General features: G+C 41.4%; 1 protein-coding gene across 18 annotated transcripts in view; it reads left to right on the top strand.

Moving 5' to 3' along the window:
* The window catches only part of FAM168A (family with sequence similarity 168 member A), a 205081-nt gene that overhangs the window by 159985 nt on the left and 30242 nt on the right, over positions 1-14854 (top strand). For 12 of the 18 annotated variants that reach the window (XR_003212573.2, XM_073879677.1, XM_025894128.2 and 9 more), the window contains one exon: positions 2396-2455. The exons of the other annotated variants lie outside the window; for them this stretch is intronic. Coding sequence is in view for 11 of the 12 variants with exons in the window: in XM_073879677.1 (XP_073735778.1) it covers positions 2396-2455 (60 nt within the window). In the remaining variant the exon portion in view is untranslated. The remainder of the gene's footprint in view (positions 1-2395; positions 2456-14854) is intronic. 18 annotated transcript variants of the gene reach the window in all.

Below are 14854 nucleotides of genomic sequence, written 5' to 3'. Positions count from 1 at the left end.
GGGCAGACTGAGGCCTGGAAGGCCTGGAGGTTGATGAGATTAGCAACTTTGCTGGTGCTGAAACATTCTTTTTTGCATGTTTTGAAGAGAACTCCCTGGCATTTGGGGGCAGGATTGGCCAGCTTCCTGGAATTCCACTTCCCAAGGAATCACAGGATTTCTGGGGAGCAACTGAAGAAGTCTAGAGCTTGGAAAAAAAGGGATGCCTGGGTAGAGAGGACACCTTCTTATGCCCCAAACACTATAGAGTAGGTTTGTTTCTCCCTGTGGATGGGTTAATGATAACAGGTATCTATTATTAACAATAATGGTTGCTATTTGTTGGGCATCCATTAATGGCAATGCAGAGTGTTGTGGAAACTTTCCTACCCAAGTGTACTTGACATCAGGGGAGAACAAACTCATCCCTGGATCAGCTGGGGGGGGTGGGGCAGATAGCACAGAGCAGGAACTCCAAGGTTAAAATTTATTTGAAGCCTGTGCCTTATCTTCAAAATGCATATGGATTTCCTCTTAAGTCACCATTATATAGTCATAATTGTTTTCTGTACAACAAATAATTTATTTACTCTCTGGTATAATTACCCTACCAAGAAAATGCATCATATTTGTTCATTTACGCTGTAGTATATTGTTGAGTACCACAGAGGTTCCTACGCTCAGTTTGAGAATGATATCATCATTCTCAAATGATGATTTTCCAAAGTTTTAATAGATGTAGACATAAGTCAAGAAAGATGGAAAGACTTGTCCCTGTCACAGAACCAGAAAGTAGTGGAGCCGGAATCAAGTCTAAGTTTGGATATTCCATACTCTTAATCACTGAGCTACGTGTAGTCTCTATTATTTACTGCCTTATAATTGTTTACATGTCTGTAACACTCGTTCCTCTTACAGGCGATCACTATGTCTTCAGGGCCTAACACAGTGCCTGATACAAAGTAAACTCTCAGTGACTGTTGATTGGTTGAAAGAATAAATGACTAAATTATCAGGCCCCTAATAAGCCTTTTCAGAGGTCCATAAGTGTCTAGCAAATTGACTTCAGTTTGGAATAAACGTTTTTGTCCTAAGACTCTTCTCTGAAGCAGTGATGCACAGTTAGCTCTAAGCCAGTACTTCCACACAGAAAATGATGATATTTATAGAGAACTCTGGATAAACAGACAAGGCTCTCAGGAGCTCCTGTGCCCCACTCCCTCCCAGACACCCTATATGCTTAAGGAATTAGTATCTCAATTCACCTGTAACCCGTTGATAGCTCCTAAACTACCATGAACGGTATCTAGGAATTATCTGGTTTTTAGTTGTCTTTCCATTTCCACAGTATGCACTCACACACACTCTGTCTGTTCCATCCTTGTACTTACCCACCCCTCATCATTGCTATCATGAGTACAGGTGTGTTGCGGAAAAAGCTTGAGAGTTTGGACCCAATGGTGGGTTTCCAAAGTCTCTGTCACTTATTGATTTATATCTTGTGTCAGTGGCTTCTTTTTTTTTTTTTTTTAAGTTTTTTTTTTTATTTATTTGACAGAGAGAGACACAGCGAGAGAGGAAAAACAAGCAGGGGGAGTGGGAGAGGGAGAAGCAGGCTTCCCGCCAAGCAGGGAGCTCAATGCGGGGCTTGATCCTAGGACCCTGGGATCATGACCTGAGCCGAAGGCAGACGCTCAACGACTGAGCCACCCAGGTGCCCCTATCAGTGGCTTCTGAGTGTAGTTCCCAGGTATAGGAATTTGTTAAAGATGAGAATTATTAGGCCCTACCCCAGACCTATGGAATCAGAAACTCAGGAGGTGGTTCCCAACAATCTATTTTCACAAGCTCCCTAAATGATTCTGATGCTCATATCCACCATCTAGTGTAAGTGTTCAATAAATAGGCATTCTCTTCTCTCCCAGTTCTGTGAGCTTGTCTAGGAATCTTGCCATCATTAATGCCGTAATTTCTCTGGGAAATGCCCTTTGAGTTCCAAACAGCTTTAAAAACAGAGATCATGTGTCAGCTATGATGTATGTGTTAGCTGTGACAGAGGGGTGGCTGGCCCCTTCTCAGACAGATTGGGAGGTCTGTGAGCAGACAGCCTAAACCTTGGACATGGGAATAGAAGCTGCATCTTCCAGCAAGATAGCCAGCAATACTATCTTTTTCCCTGCACGTGTTAGGAAAACTGAATAATTGACCCCCAAAATTGACTTTAAAAGGACTCATGTTGGGTGAGGTCAAAAGTGTGATTACTTGAAAATTGCTCTGCTGGTGGGGAAGGTACTTGAATTTAAGTGTCTAAATCAGATTTTTGCTATTACTGCTCTCAGCAGGAAAAGAGGCAGAAAAATCAATAGTCCTGGGTCTTGTTTAAACTACAAAACCACACTTCTTGTTACCCCCAAAGGTCTCTGGCTGCCAGGGAGAGACTTCGGCTTTCACTGTCACCACAGGTGCTGTCACGATTGTAAGTTTATGCTGAGTTCCTTGAACTCTGTTCTCTTATATGTGCATGGTAGGAGGCCTGGAATCTTTGTGGTGCCATGAGATAGGTAGGTATGAACATCCAAGACCTGGCTCCAGACCTTCCTTTCCTCTTCCCTCCTTAGGGTAAACCCTGAGCTGGGAGAATTGAATTCAGAAATGCAGACAAGGGGCGCCTGGGTGGCACAGTCAGTTAAATGTCCAACTCTTGGTTTCATTTCAGGTCGTGATCTCAGGGTCGTGCAGACTCTGCTCAAGACTCTCTCTCCTTCTACCTCGCCCATCCCCCCCCAAAAAAAAATTAAAAAAAAAAAGTGCAGACAAAAGGGCTGGACACAGTGTCTAAAAGGGTTGGCCTATTCCTGAGTAGCTGCATTGTGATTTAGGTTACTGGCAATCCTGGAGTTTCCGGAGGAGCTTGGAACCTTGAGGAAGAAGGCTGAGTGACTGATATTATTATAATCATTTCATCATTTGTGTACCCATTCCCTACCAAGTCCAATGCTAAGTGTTTCTTATATAGCTTAATGGTTAAGACTACCTAGTTTTGAATCCTAGCTCCATCATTTGATTACTGTGTATCATTTTTAAATGCCTGAAGATGCTACTGGAAGACTTACTAATGGTAGCTTAAACAAAGAAAGTATATTTTTCTTACATTAAAAAAAAAAGTCTGGGGGCGCCTGGGTGGTTCAGTCTGTTAAACGTCTGCCTGTGGCTCAGGTCATGATCTCAGGGTCCTGGGATCAAGCCCCACATCCAGCTCCCTGCTCAGTGGGGAGTCTGCTTCTCCCTCTCCCTCTGCCCCTTGTGCTCTCTCTCTCTCTCAAATAAATAAAATCTTAAAAAAAAGAAGATTCTCTCTCCTCCTCTAACAGCCCCTCTCCCCCCACTTGTGCTCCCATGCTCTTTAACAACAAAATCAATTGTATTTCTATACAGTTATAGTAAACAATACAGAAATGAAATTAAAATAATTCCATTTACAGTAACATCAAAATAAACAAAATACTTAGGGATAAATTTAACAGAAGAAGTGCAAAACTTTGAAAACTACAAAAAATATTGTTGAAAGAAATTAAGGATCCATTGGGGTGCCTGGGTGGCTCAGTCGTTAAGCATCTGCCTTCTGCTTGCGTCATGATCCCAGGTTTCTGGGATTGAGCCCTGCGTCGGGCTCCCTGCGCATTGGGAAGCCTGCTTCTCCCTCTCCCACTCCCCCTGCTTGTGTTCCCTCTCTCGCTGTGTCTCTCTCTCGCTGTGTCTCTCTCTGTCAAATAAATAAATAAGATCTTAAAAAAAAAATTAAGGATCCAAATAACTGGAAAAACATCCCATGTTCATGGATTGAAGGACTTAATATTTTAAGACGTTAATAGTTCCCAAATTGATCTACAGATTCAGTATAGTTAATCCCTGTCAAAATCCTGGCTGGTTTGTTTGCAGATTTTGACAAGCTGTTACTAAAATTCACATGGAAATTCAAAGGACCCATATTAGCCAAAACCATCTTAAAAAAGAACAGAATTGAGGACCCACACTTCCCAGTTTTAAAGCTTATTAGAAAAGTATGATCATAAAGACAATGTGGTTTTGGCATAGGATAGACATGGATCAGTGGAATAGAATTGAGTATCTAGAAGCCAGCTCTCACATTTATGGTCACTTTTCAACAAGTGTACCAAAAACAGTTAAATAGGGAAAGAATAATCTTTTCAACAAATGGTGCTGGGACACTGTATATCCATGTATGTAAGAATGAAATACCTCACACGACATGCAAATAACTCAAAATGGATCAAAGACCTAAACATAAGAGCTAAAACTATAAAACTTGTACAGAAAAACTTGGAGATAAATCTTTGTGAGCTTAGATTTGGCAATAGTTTCTTAGATATAACATCAATAGTACAAACAGCCAAAGGAAAAAATAGATAAATTGGACTTTATCAAAAGTAAAAACTTTCATGTTTCAAAGGACACCATCGAAAAAGCAAAAAGACAGCCCACAGAATGGGGTAAAATATTTGCATATCATCTTGTCTGATAAGGGACTTGGATCTAGAATATATCAAGAACTCTTACAACTCAGTAACAAAAAGACAAATCCAGTTAAGAAATATGCAAGGAACCTGAATAGACAGTTGTCCAAAGAAGATATACAAATGGCTAATAAGCACATGAAAAAATTTTCAACATAATTATCAGAGAAATGCAAATGAAAAACCACAATCAGATACCACTTTATACCCCTAGGATGGCTGTAATCAAAAAGTCCGGTAATAACAAGTGTTGACAAGGACGTGAAGAAATTCAAGACACTCATACTGCTGCTGGGAATGTAAAAAATGGTGTGGCCACTTTGGAAAACAGTCTGGTCATTCGTCAAACGGGTTCCTGTCTCGATTTGGCTTATATTGTGTTTGTTTGGGTGTTTTGTTTTTTTTTTTTTTTGGTTTTGGTTTTGGTTTTGGTTTTGTTTGGATGTCAGTCCTTATCTTTGCCTGTCAGAATCCTGCCATCTCACAAGGCCCAACTCAAAATCCAATTTCCCAAATGCTAGGCTGTGTATCTTTAGGTATTACAAAATTGCCCTTCAGAATGCTTTTACTGATTCCCATGGTTTAGATCCTTCCCAACACTTGATATTGTCACACTTTAAAATTTCTGTCAGTCTGGGGATGCCTGAGTGGCTTAGTCGGTTGAGTGTCTGCCTTCGACTTGGGTCATGATCCCAGGGTCCTGGGATCGAGTCCTGCGTCAGGCTCCCTGCTCAGCTGGGAGCCTGCTTCTCCCTCTGCTGCTCCCCTCTTTGTGCTCTCTTGCTCTCTCTCTGACAAATAAATAAATAAATCTTTTAAAAAAATAAAAATAAAATTTCTGTCAGTCTGATAGGTTTGAAATGATACTCCATTTATTTGCATTTTGTTGATAACTAATATGATGGAAAATCTTTTCCTTTTCTCCTTTTCCCTAGTCATTTGATTTCTTCTCTGAATTCCATGGTTAGAATCTATTAGCTTATTTTTATTTTCTTATTAGTATGAGTTCCTTTTTAAGATTTTATTTATTTGAGAGAGGGAGACAGAGATAGTGAGAGAGATAGCGAGCACGAGCTGGGAAGAAAGGGAGAAGCAGGGAGGAGAGGCACTGAGCAGGGAGACGGACACAGCGCTCAATCCCAGGACCCTGGGATCATGACCTGAGCCAAAGGCAGGTGTTTAACTGACTGAGCCACCCAGTCGCCCCTAGTATGAGTTCTTTATTCAGGATGCATTTGTTATAAATATCTTTTCTCACTCTGTACTTGTTTTTTAACTTTGTCTAAATTTCAGTGAGTTAAATTTATCAGCCTTTTGTGATTTTTCCTTTTGGTTTCATCTAAGAAATACTTTCTAATCCCAAGGTCAAACTATGTTCTCTCTCTCTCTCTCTTTTTTTTTTTCATAACTGTTTTAAGGTCATTTTATAATATTTAGGTCTTTGGTCTTTCTGGAATTGCAGAAGTATGAGGTGGGGATCTAATTTTTTTTTCTTCAGATGGAAAAAACAAGCATTCCACTCTATTTTACTGAATTTGGGCAAGATTCTTCCCTTCCCCAGATGTCTTAAAACAGAATAATAGAATAAAAAAATGAGTTGACCTGGGAGGGAAAGGGATTTATGGACCAAAGAATCAATTTACAAAATTTCACCTTGCGGGGCGCCTGAGTGGCTCAGTTGGTTAAGCGACTGCCTTCGGCTCAGGTCATGATCCTGGAGTCCTGGGATCGAGTCCCACATCAGGCTCCCTGCTCAGCAGGGAGTCTGGTTCTCCCTCTGACCCTCTTCCCTCTCATGCTCTCTGTCTCTCATTCTCTCTCTCTCAAATAAATAAATAAATAAATAAAATCTTTAAAAAAAAATTTCACCTTGCTCTTTGCTTTTTAGAAGATAAATACAGGGAGGGTGGGAATTATTCACCAAACAATTTGTAAAATGTTGAGTACCTGCCATCTGCCTTCACATAAAATAAATAAGTAAGTAGTAGTAGAAGAAGAAGCCCACTCCTGGAATGGAGATTAAGACAGAATAGGCCATTTGCTTTCCATTAAAATTTCTCCCATACCCCATACTGGCGAATAGGGAGCTTTACAAACTGTTAGGTTTGTAAAGGAATTTTCCCCCCTCAGGAACAGCACACACTTGGCTTTATGTACTTACCTAAGGAGCAGTTTTATTATTAGCTTTAACATAACTGATTTTTCTTTTTTTCCTTTTTTTGTGATGATAGTGGGTTTTTTGCACTAAAGACATATCAAGTTAAGCCTGCTCTGGCTTTAGCAGCCTTCCTCTTTTAGAACTCAGCCAGAGTGAATGACCCACACAGGTTGCTGGCTTTTTAACTGTAGGGTAAGTTCTCCCTGAAGATGCAACACAAGTCAGAGCAAAATTAATCATGATATTTCCCCCCTTTTTTGTTACCTCAGAGGGGTTGCCTTGCCCGAACTGGGAAGAACAGTACCTTACTTACACCCTTACAATTTCATGGGGCTCACTAGTGGGAGCCTGGGTGGGTAGGCCTTAAATCCAAGTGTTTAGGCTACCTCAGATTCAAGTCTGGTGGGCAGGTCCAGAGCCAGCACTGCAGAATGGCTCCCTGCCTGGACTGACCTGCAGTTTCGCCAGGAGAGCACTCTCAGGCAGCTAGGCCTCCCAGCTAGGAAGAAATTCAGATTCAGGCTGTTTTCTGGAATAAACAGATTCAAAAGTCCATTTAATTTATTTTCTTTCCTTATGCCTATTAAAGAAAGGAAGCAACAAAAAGCCTACAAAACCGGTGGTTAGAATGTTTCCCATCTTGCTTCGTAGCCTTTCAGCTCATAGCAGTAAAAGTGAGGTTTTGCTCTCAGGATGGTGTTTTGTAGGCTCTGTCTCCTTAACAACTTTGTCGTTCCCCCTCCTCTTTATCCCATTGTTACTGTTTTAGCTTTGCCTTTGGGCTCTTGCAGTAACTTCCTATCTGGTTCCTCCTCTGATCTCACCCACTCTGAACCCCTGTGCACAACTGCTGCCGGAGTAGGTAAAACACAAATCTGAAACTCCCAGCTTAAAATCCTCCATTACCGAGTGATAAATTCCATCCCTTAGCCTGGCATTCAAATCCCTTCACAATCTGTTCTCAGTCTACCTTTTTATCTTCATTTCTTGTTGCTTTTCCCAACACACTATAAATTCCTACCATACTGAACTACTTGCCATTTCCCTAGTATGGCATATGCTTTCATGTTGTTATGCCTGAAAGGAATATATATTTCTTTGTCTCCACTCTTCCACACCTCTGACAAACTCCTCCCACTCATTGTTCAAGGCCAGTTAAGATGTTTCTTCTTTTGAGAAGCCATTCCCAGCTTTCCCAGACCTGTTCTTCCCTCCCTCCTTTGTTCAAGGCCAGTTAAAATGTTTCTTCTTTTGAGAAGCCATTCCCAGCTTTCCCAGACCTATTCTTCCCTCCCTCCTTTGTTCAAGGCCAGTTAAAATGTTTCTTCTTTTGAGAAGCCATTCCCAGCTTTCCCAGACCTGTTCTTCCCTCCCTCCTTAGTGGTTCAACATTCTGATAACACCCTAGCATTCTCTGATTATATGTCATACATATTACCTATAGATTAATATAAGTAACCCGTATTATTTCCCTATTAGACTTTAAGTTCCTATGTAAAGAACCTTACATCTCTGGTTAGCATAGAGTAAAAGCGTTTGCTAGATGTTAACTGTGCTGATGCATAATGATGAAAAAATCTGGATTAACTCACTTTGGCCTTCACTGACCACCCATCACCAGAATCTTGTTATGTCAATTTTTTTTTTTTTTTAAGTCAGGGGGATAACCTGTCAGAAGAGTGAACAAGACAAGAAGAAAATTGAATTGCTTTAAGGGAAGGTGATTTATAAATTGAAGTCTGGCTTAAAGGTGGGCAACCAGGATGAAGAAGGGGTTGAAGGAATTAGGTCTGTTTGGATTTGGACAAGAGAAAGGAAGAATAACTGATATCTTCATCTATCTAGAGGATTGCCCAGGAGCACAAGGAATAGACATGGTCTGTGAGGGTAGAACTGGCACCAGTAGCTGGGAAACTTTCTAGGGCTAGATACCTTATGAAGCAGATTTTTAGCCAGAGTGAAGAATTTCTTAACTTCCAGAGCTCTCCAGCAGGAGCTTTGACTGCCTGAAGAGGTTCTGTGCATACCATCGTTGGAAAGGTGGGCTGGCAGAGGCCCGGTGGCCAGCTGTGTGGGCCATTATAAAGGGTATTCCTGTACTGGCTGGCAAATTGGGATTAATCACTTCTAATACCTCTTCTAACTCTGTAATTCGGTGCCTGTGTGATGCTTTTCAATAACAGGAGCATGACCTCTATTAGTATGCGGAGCAGGAATAATAGCTTGTTTGTTTGTTTATGTAACTGAACCATCTTTGACCAAATTGACTCTCCATAGTAATTTTGTTTTCACAGATTATGGAGCTGAAACATGGGGAGAGGGTGTTAGGGGGATAGCAGCCAAATCCACAGGTTTATGTTGAGTGGAATCATGTTTTGAGGAGAGGTAGGGAAGTTGGTAAGAATAGACTTTGCCTCACTCAGGTCTGGGTTATCTCCACTCTTTATTTGCAAGCTGTTTAAGATAAGTCTAAATTTCAGTATCCTTATCTCTAAAATGGGACTAAGATTTTTCATGGAATTAGTGTGAAGATTAAATTAGATAAAGAAGGGCTGACATAGTGCTCAGAACATTCTACAGATTCAAAAATATTCTTCCTTTGGCCCTCTTCTTTTTTTGTTTTGCGAGAATTAAACTTTTTGCTTGTTTGGGTTTTGGTCACCCTGGCCTTCGGTGGACCAAAGAATCAACAGTTTTTTTCTTTTTCATCTTGAGCTGCAGACCTAAAATGTCTTCTTTGCATAAGTGTCTCCCTGCTCACAAAGGAATAATCCTCTTTTGTCTTCCACTAGCCTTTTGATACTCTGGCTTTTTTACTTCCTAAGGATCAGGTCATTTCAGACACAGTCCTCTGATTTCTCTTAAAAAGTATTCTAATTTCCATATTAATAAAAAAATAGCTTAACATTTTTTCAGTCCTAATCCTAGTGATAACAAGAAGGGATTAGATTGTATTGACATCTATAAAGCAATTAAAATGTATACATCAGAATCCCAGGAAACCTAATCACTACTATAGCTTTTGTGATACAAAGGAGAAAAGCTCATTTGTGTCCATTTATTTTCTTCACTCTTGACCTTCAAAGAATATAGGTACCGAAGGGGCAGACTTCCTTCCAAGGACCAACTCACAGTTATTTGGCAGGTGTGGAAAAAGCATTGCTTTCAGGATTCCCTTCCCAGTTCCACCACTGACTTGCTGAAAAATCTTAGTCAAAAAGACACTTTACCTCTCCAAATCTGTTTCCTTATTATAAAATGGGGGAAATAACATTAGTGGGTTGTTGTTTTTTTAAGATATTTTTAAGTAATCTTTACACCCATCATGGGATCCAAACTACAACCCCAAGATCCAGAGTTGCATGCTCCACTGACTGAGCCAGACAGATGTCCCAACATTAGTGTTGTTTTGAGGCTCAAATGAAATCACAGGTATAAAAATATCTTTTGTATGAGCAGTGGAAGAAATGTATATGGTGTATTATTTGAACTCAGTATCTTTATCCCTAATGAGCTTCCACAGATCCAGGTAGCCTTGGAGGCTAGGACCTTGAATGCATTCTGCTCCTTTGGGTCTTTGGGAGTCAAAGACAGTGTCTTTGGAGTGTGTTAGGAGGAGACTTCGGCAGGGAATAGCCACACTGGCAAGTGCTCCTGTGGCCTAAGCTTACATTCTAGTGGTGGGAGGCAGACTGTCTCCCCTAAGCGAGTAGATATATAGTATGTCAGGTGAAGTGCTGAGGAAAAACAAAACAGGATAAGAAGCATAGCGATTAATGGGAGTTGAGAGTACTCTTTTAGAAAGAATGTAAGGTGATCTTTGGACAGAGTTCCAGGAAGAAGGAATAGAAAAGGTAAAGGCTGAAAGGGGAAAGTGCTGGACACATGAAGAACAGCAAGGAGGCCAGTGTGACTGGAGTAGATGAGCATGGGGGCTGATAGTAGGAGAGGGTCTGGTTAGAAGAGGTGGCAGAGGCCCAGGTGAGTTGTTAAAAGGATTTTCCTGTGATTGTCATGGGAAGCTACTGTGGGGCTCAAAGAGAGGAGTGTCATGATCTGATTGAATGTTTTAACAGGATCACTCCAGTTGCTGTGGGAAATAGACTGCACAGAATCAAAGGTGGAAGCAGAAAGACCAATTATGAAGCTAGTGCAATAATGTGGAAAGAAAGTGTGTAGGCAACAAGAGATAGTAAGATTCTGAGTATATTCTGAAGGTGAAACTGAAAGGATTTGCTGACGTGGATAGGGAGAAAGAATAGTGTCAAGGATGACCCTAAGGTTTTTGGCCTGAGGAAGTGGAAGAAAGAATTGTCATTTACTGATGCAGAGAAACCTGCAGAGGAACAGGTTTGGAAGGGAGTAGGAGGATAGAAAGTAAAAATTTATTTTTTAATATCTTGTTTGAATAATAATAATAGCTGACTTTTTGAAGTCTTAACTATTTGGCTCCTAGTGCTTTGGCGTCTTAACTAATTTAATACTTACAACAACTTAATTAGGTAAGTAATAGTCCCATTTTACAGATGGGAAAGCTCAAGCACAGAAAGGGTTAAGTAAGTGGCCCAAGATCACATACATAATCAGTGGTGTTGCTGGGATTCAAACCTAAGCCTAGATCAAGCTCCAGAGACCACACTCTTAACCACCCACCATATAGCCTTGATAATCTAGCAAACATCCAAGCACATGTTGAGTAGGCAGTTAGATACTATATGAGTCAGGAGTTTAGGAGAGAAGTCCCGTCTAGCAGTATGAAACTCAGACATAGTGACAGAACTAGGAAGGTAAGTTAGGGCCATCCACCATAAAGGGAGACACAGTTATAAGAAGACAAAATTATGAGATCAAGCCAGCAAGACAACCTTTCCCCTCAGGTTAGCCCATCAGTCCTGCTTCTTAGAGCCAAGGAGGGTGTAAACCAGGCCACTTATGGATGCCCCCAAAATGCTACCTATCATGCTTTTGCCTGGAATGTCTTTCTTCCCCCTTCTTATCCACATCCAGGAATACCTAGTGCCCAGCATAATCCCTGACAGACAATAGGCACTAAAAAAATGTTGGTTAATGAAGGCCCTTTCTCTGCCTACTCTCTACCATTATCATGGCACTTTCCGGGCAGAATTCTAACTGTCCACTTACCCATCTTTCTCCTTCATTAGTTGGTGACTCTCTCAAAGCCAGGGACCCTGTTGGATTTGTTTCTCTTGTTTACAAACCTCTCATAGCTCCCCAGTACAAACCGCCCCCCGGTAATCTCTGCATTGAGTACCTATTTTCTGCCATATGTGTGCTAGGCTTTAGAGATGCCAACATCATCAGCAACAGAAGCAGCAAGATGAATAATATCATTTGGGGACAAGGAAACAAAACAAAACCAGGAAAGTTGTAGGGAGGAAGCTAGCTTACCTCTGATGCCCTTTTTACAGAGGGTGGGGAAGAGATTCTCTACTGGCCACAAAGACTATTTACCACCACCTTATGTTTGAGAAGCTCAAATGCTTCCTGTCCAGGCTGAGGGGGAGGGGTGGGGGGAGGGAGGTCATGGTGTGTTTACGGAGAGTAGGAAGGAGGAACTGAGCAAGAACTATTGTGCATAAGCAAATAAGACGTAGCTGTGTCTTCAGGGAGCTTACAGCTTGGGGAATGGGGGCAGGACAGGAAATATAAACATACCAGTAATGTACCGTGTGGTAGATTCTGTAATTAGGGATGAATGTGTCTTCAAATTTGTTCTGTTCTAAAGGGCAGAAGCTACAGGTAGAGTTAGTGAAGTATGAAAAGTCATTTTCAGACAATCAGAGTAGTCTCACAGTGGAGTAGGGGTCTCAGGAAAGGAAGGAGTTCAGTGTCTATAGAGATGTAAGGACTGGGTTGAATGGATCCCGTGAGCATGTCACAGAGGAGGCTCTAGCCCCAAATGTGAGGGTGGACCAAGTGGCCTTTAAGATACATTCTAGCATCAGAAATCTGTAACCCTGAGTCCTTTCCTTTCTCTTGGCCTGAGGACGTCCTTTATAAAATGAAGAGGGTTGGAGGATCAAATAAAGCTCCTTCTATTCTGCCATCTTATGTCTGCCAAATTCAAGTGAATGAAAAATAAACCTGCTTGGAACACTGAAAGAAGATCCTATAATTTACCCCAAAGTAAAAGGCATCTGAAATGACAAAACAGGGGTATAATTACCCTTGGCCACACAATCTTTCACATGAGGCTGAATATAGATTTCAGCCTTGAGACTGGATCGTTTTGCTTTCCAGGTTAAACCCCTGACTTTTCTTCTTGATAAGCGGCCAACCTCCATAATACTAATCAAAAGACAACAAGTTGGGGCACCTGGGTGGCTCAGTCGTTAAACGTTTGCCTTTGGTTCAGGTCATGATCCTGGAGTCCTGGGATCCAGCCCCGCATCAGGCTCCCTGCTCAGCGGGAAGCCTGCTTCTCCCTCTCCCACTCCCCGTTTGTGTTCCCTCTCTCGCTATGTCTCGCTCTGTCAAGTAAATAAATAAAATCTTAAAAAAAAAAGTAGTTGTCCACCTTGGTTCTGAAATCAGAAAATGATTTGGGGGGTAAAGTGAGATGAATTTTCTTTGGAGTTGGAAAGGATTTAGGGAAAGGCATATTAACAAAGATACATTATTTTTTTATAAAGATTTTATTTATTTATTTTGACGGAGAGACACAGCGAGAGAGGGAACACAAGCAGGGGGAATGGGAGAGGGAGAAGCAGGCTTCCCGCTGAGCAGGGAGCCCGACGCAGGGCTCGATCCCAGGACCCTGAGACCATGACCCAAGCCAAAGGCAGACGCCCAACGACTGAGCCACCCAGGCGCTCCAACAAAGATACATTATTAAAGTGCAATATTTACAAATCCCAAAGAAGCTTTTAGGGATTTAGAGATTTAATCTTTGACTTTTAAAATCAGCTTTCCATTGTCAGTCAAAATACCAATGAACATTAAAAAGCTGCAGGCAGCAGTGAGACAGGCACTTAGCTACTGCTAGTGCAAGTACAAATTGATAGTCTTATCTAGGAAGCAGTTTGGCAAAGTAGGTGAAAACTTCTAGCATGCCACTTCTCTTCACTTCTGCTGATTTTACCCTGTTCTGAGGCCCATTATCTATTGCCAGGAGTTTGCAATAGACTCCTAAGTGATCTCTGTTTCTCTACCCTGTCCCCATTATAGTCTATTTTCTTTTCTTTTTTTTTAAGATTGTATTTATTTGAGAGAGAGCGAGAGAGAGCACGAGCAGGGAGAGTGGCAGAGGGAGAAGCAGGCTCCCTGCTGAGCAGGGAGCCCGATGCGGGGCTCGATCCCAGGACCCCAGGATCACAACCCAAGCCGAAGGCAGACGCTTAACCAACTGAGCCACCCAGGGGCCCCTGTAGTCTTTTTTCAACACAGTAATCAGAGTGACCCTTTTCAGACGAAAGTCCGATTATGTTATTCTTCTGCTCAGCCCCTGTGATTGCTTCTCATTTCACTCAGAATGAAAGTGAAGTCCTTTCAGTAGGACTATAAGGCCCTCTGTGAACTGACCGGCCCTTTCTCTCTCTCACTTCCTCTACTACGACTGTCCCTCTCATTTGTTCACTTAGCCATACTGGCCCCTTTGCTCTTCCTCAGATACATCCCATAGGCTTTCCACTTAGGGGCTTTGTACAGTTTCCTTCATCTGAAATGCTCATTCTTCAGCCATCTACTTGGTTAACTCTGTTTCCTTCAAGTCTTTGTGAAAATCTTACCTTCTCAATGTGTCTTATATTGGTTACCCTGTTCGGTATTGCAGTGCCCTCCCTTCAGCACTCTGGCACTTCTGACACCCTCTGCCCTGCCCTTTTTCTCTTTTCCATAGCACTGTAGACTGTTTGTTCATATTTACTATTTATCCATTGCCTTCTCCCACCCTTTAAAAATATAAGCTCCACAAGTACAGGTTTCACGGTGTCTGGCAGAGTCTATACTCAAATATTTGTTGAATGGACGAGCTTTAAAAATAGCAGTATCTTTTGACCTAGAAATCTCACTTCTAGACTTGTTCCTAAAATAGAGATGTAGCCAAAGATTTATTTAGGTTGTTCTCATAGTTGTATTTATTATAGTGAAAAATTTCAAACAACCTAAAGCAGAGTAATGGTTAAATGATTTGATCTATCTACATAATGGAATATTATAAATA

The sequence above is a fragment of the Callorhinus ursinus genome, unplaced genomic scaffold (assembly GCF_003265705.2).
Source record: "Callorhinus ursinus isolate GAN/ISIS: 27379988/994484 unplaced genomic scaffold, GSC_fseal_2.0 scaffold35, whole genome shotgun sequence".
Taxonomy (NCBI): domain Eukaryota; kingdom Metazoa; phylum Chordata; class Mammalia; order Carnivora; family Otariidae; genus Callorhinus; species Callorhinus ursinus.
Note: the sequence above shows the minus strand (reverse complement) of the source record. Positions and strands in the feature narration are given on the sequence as shown.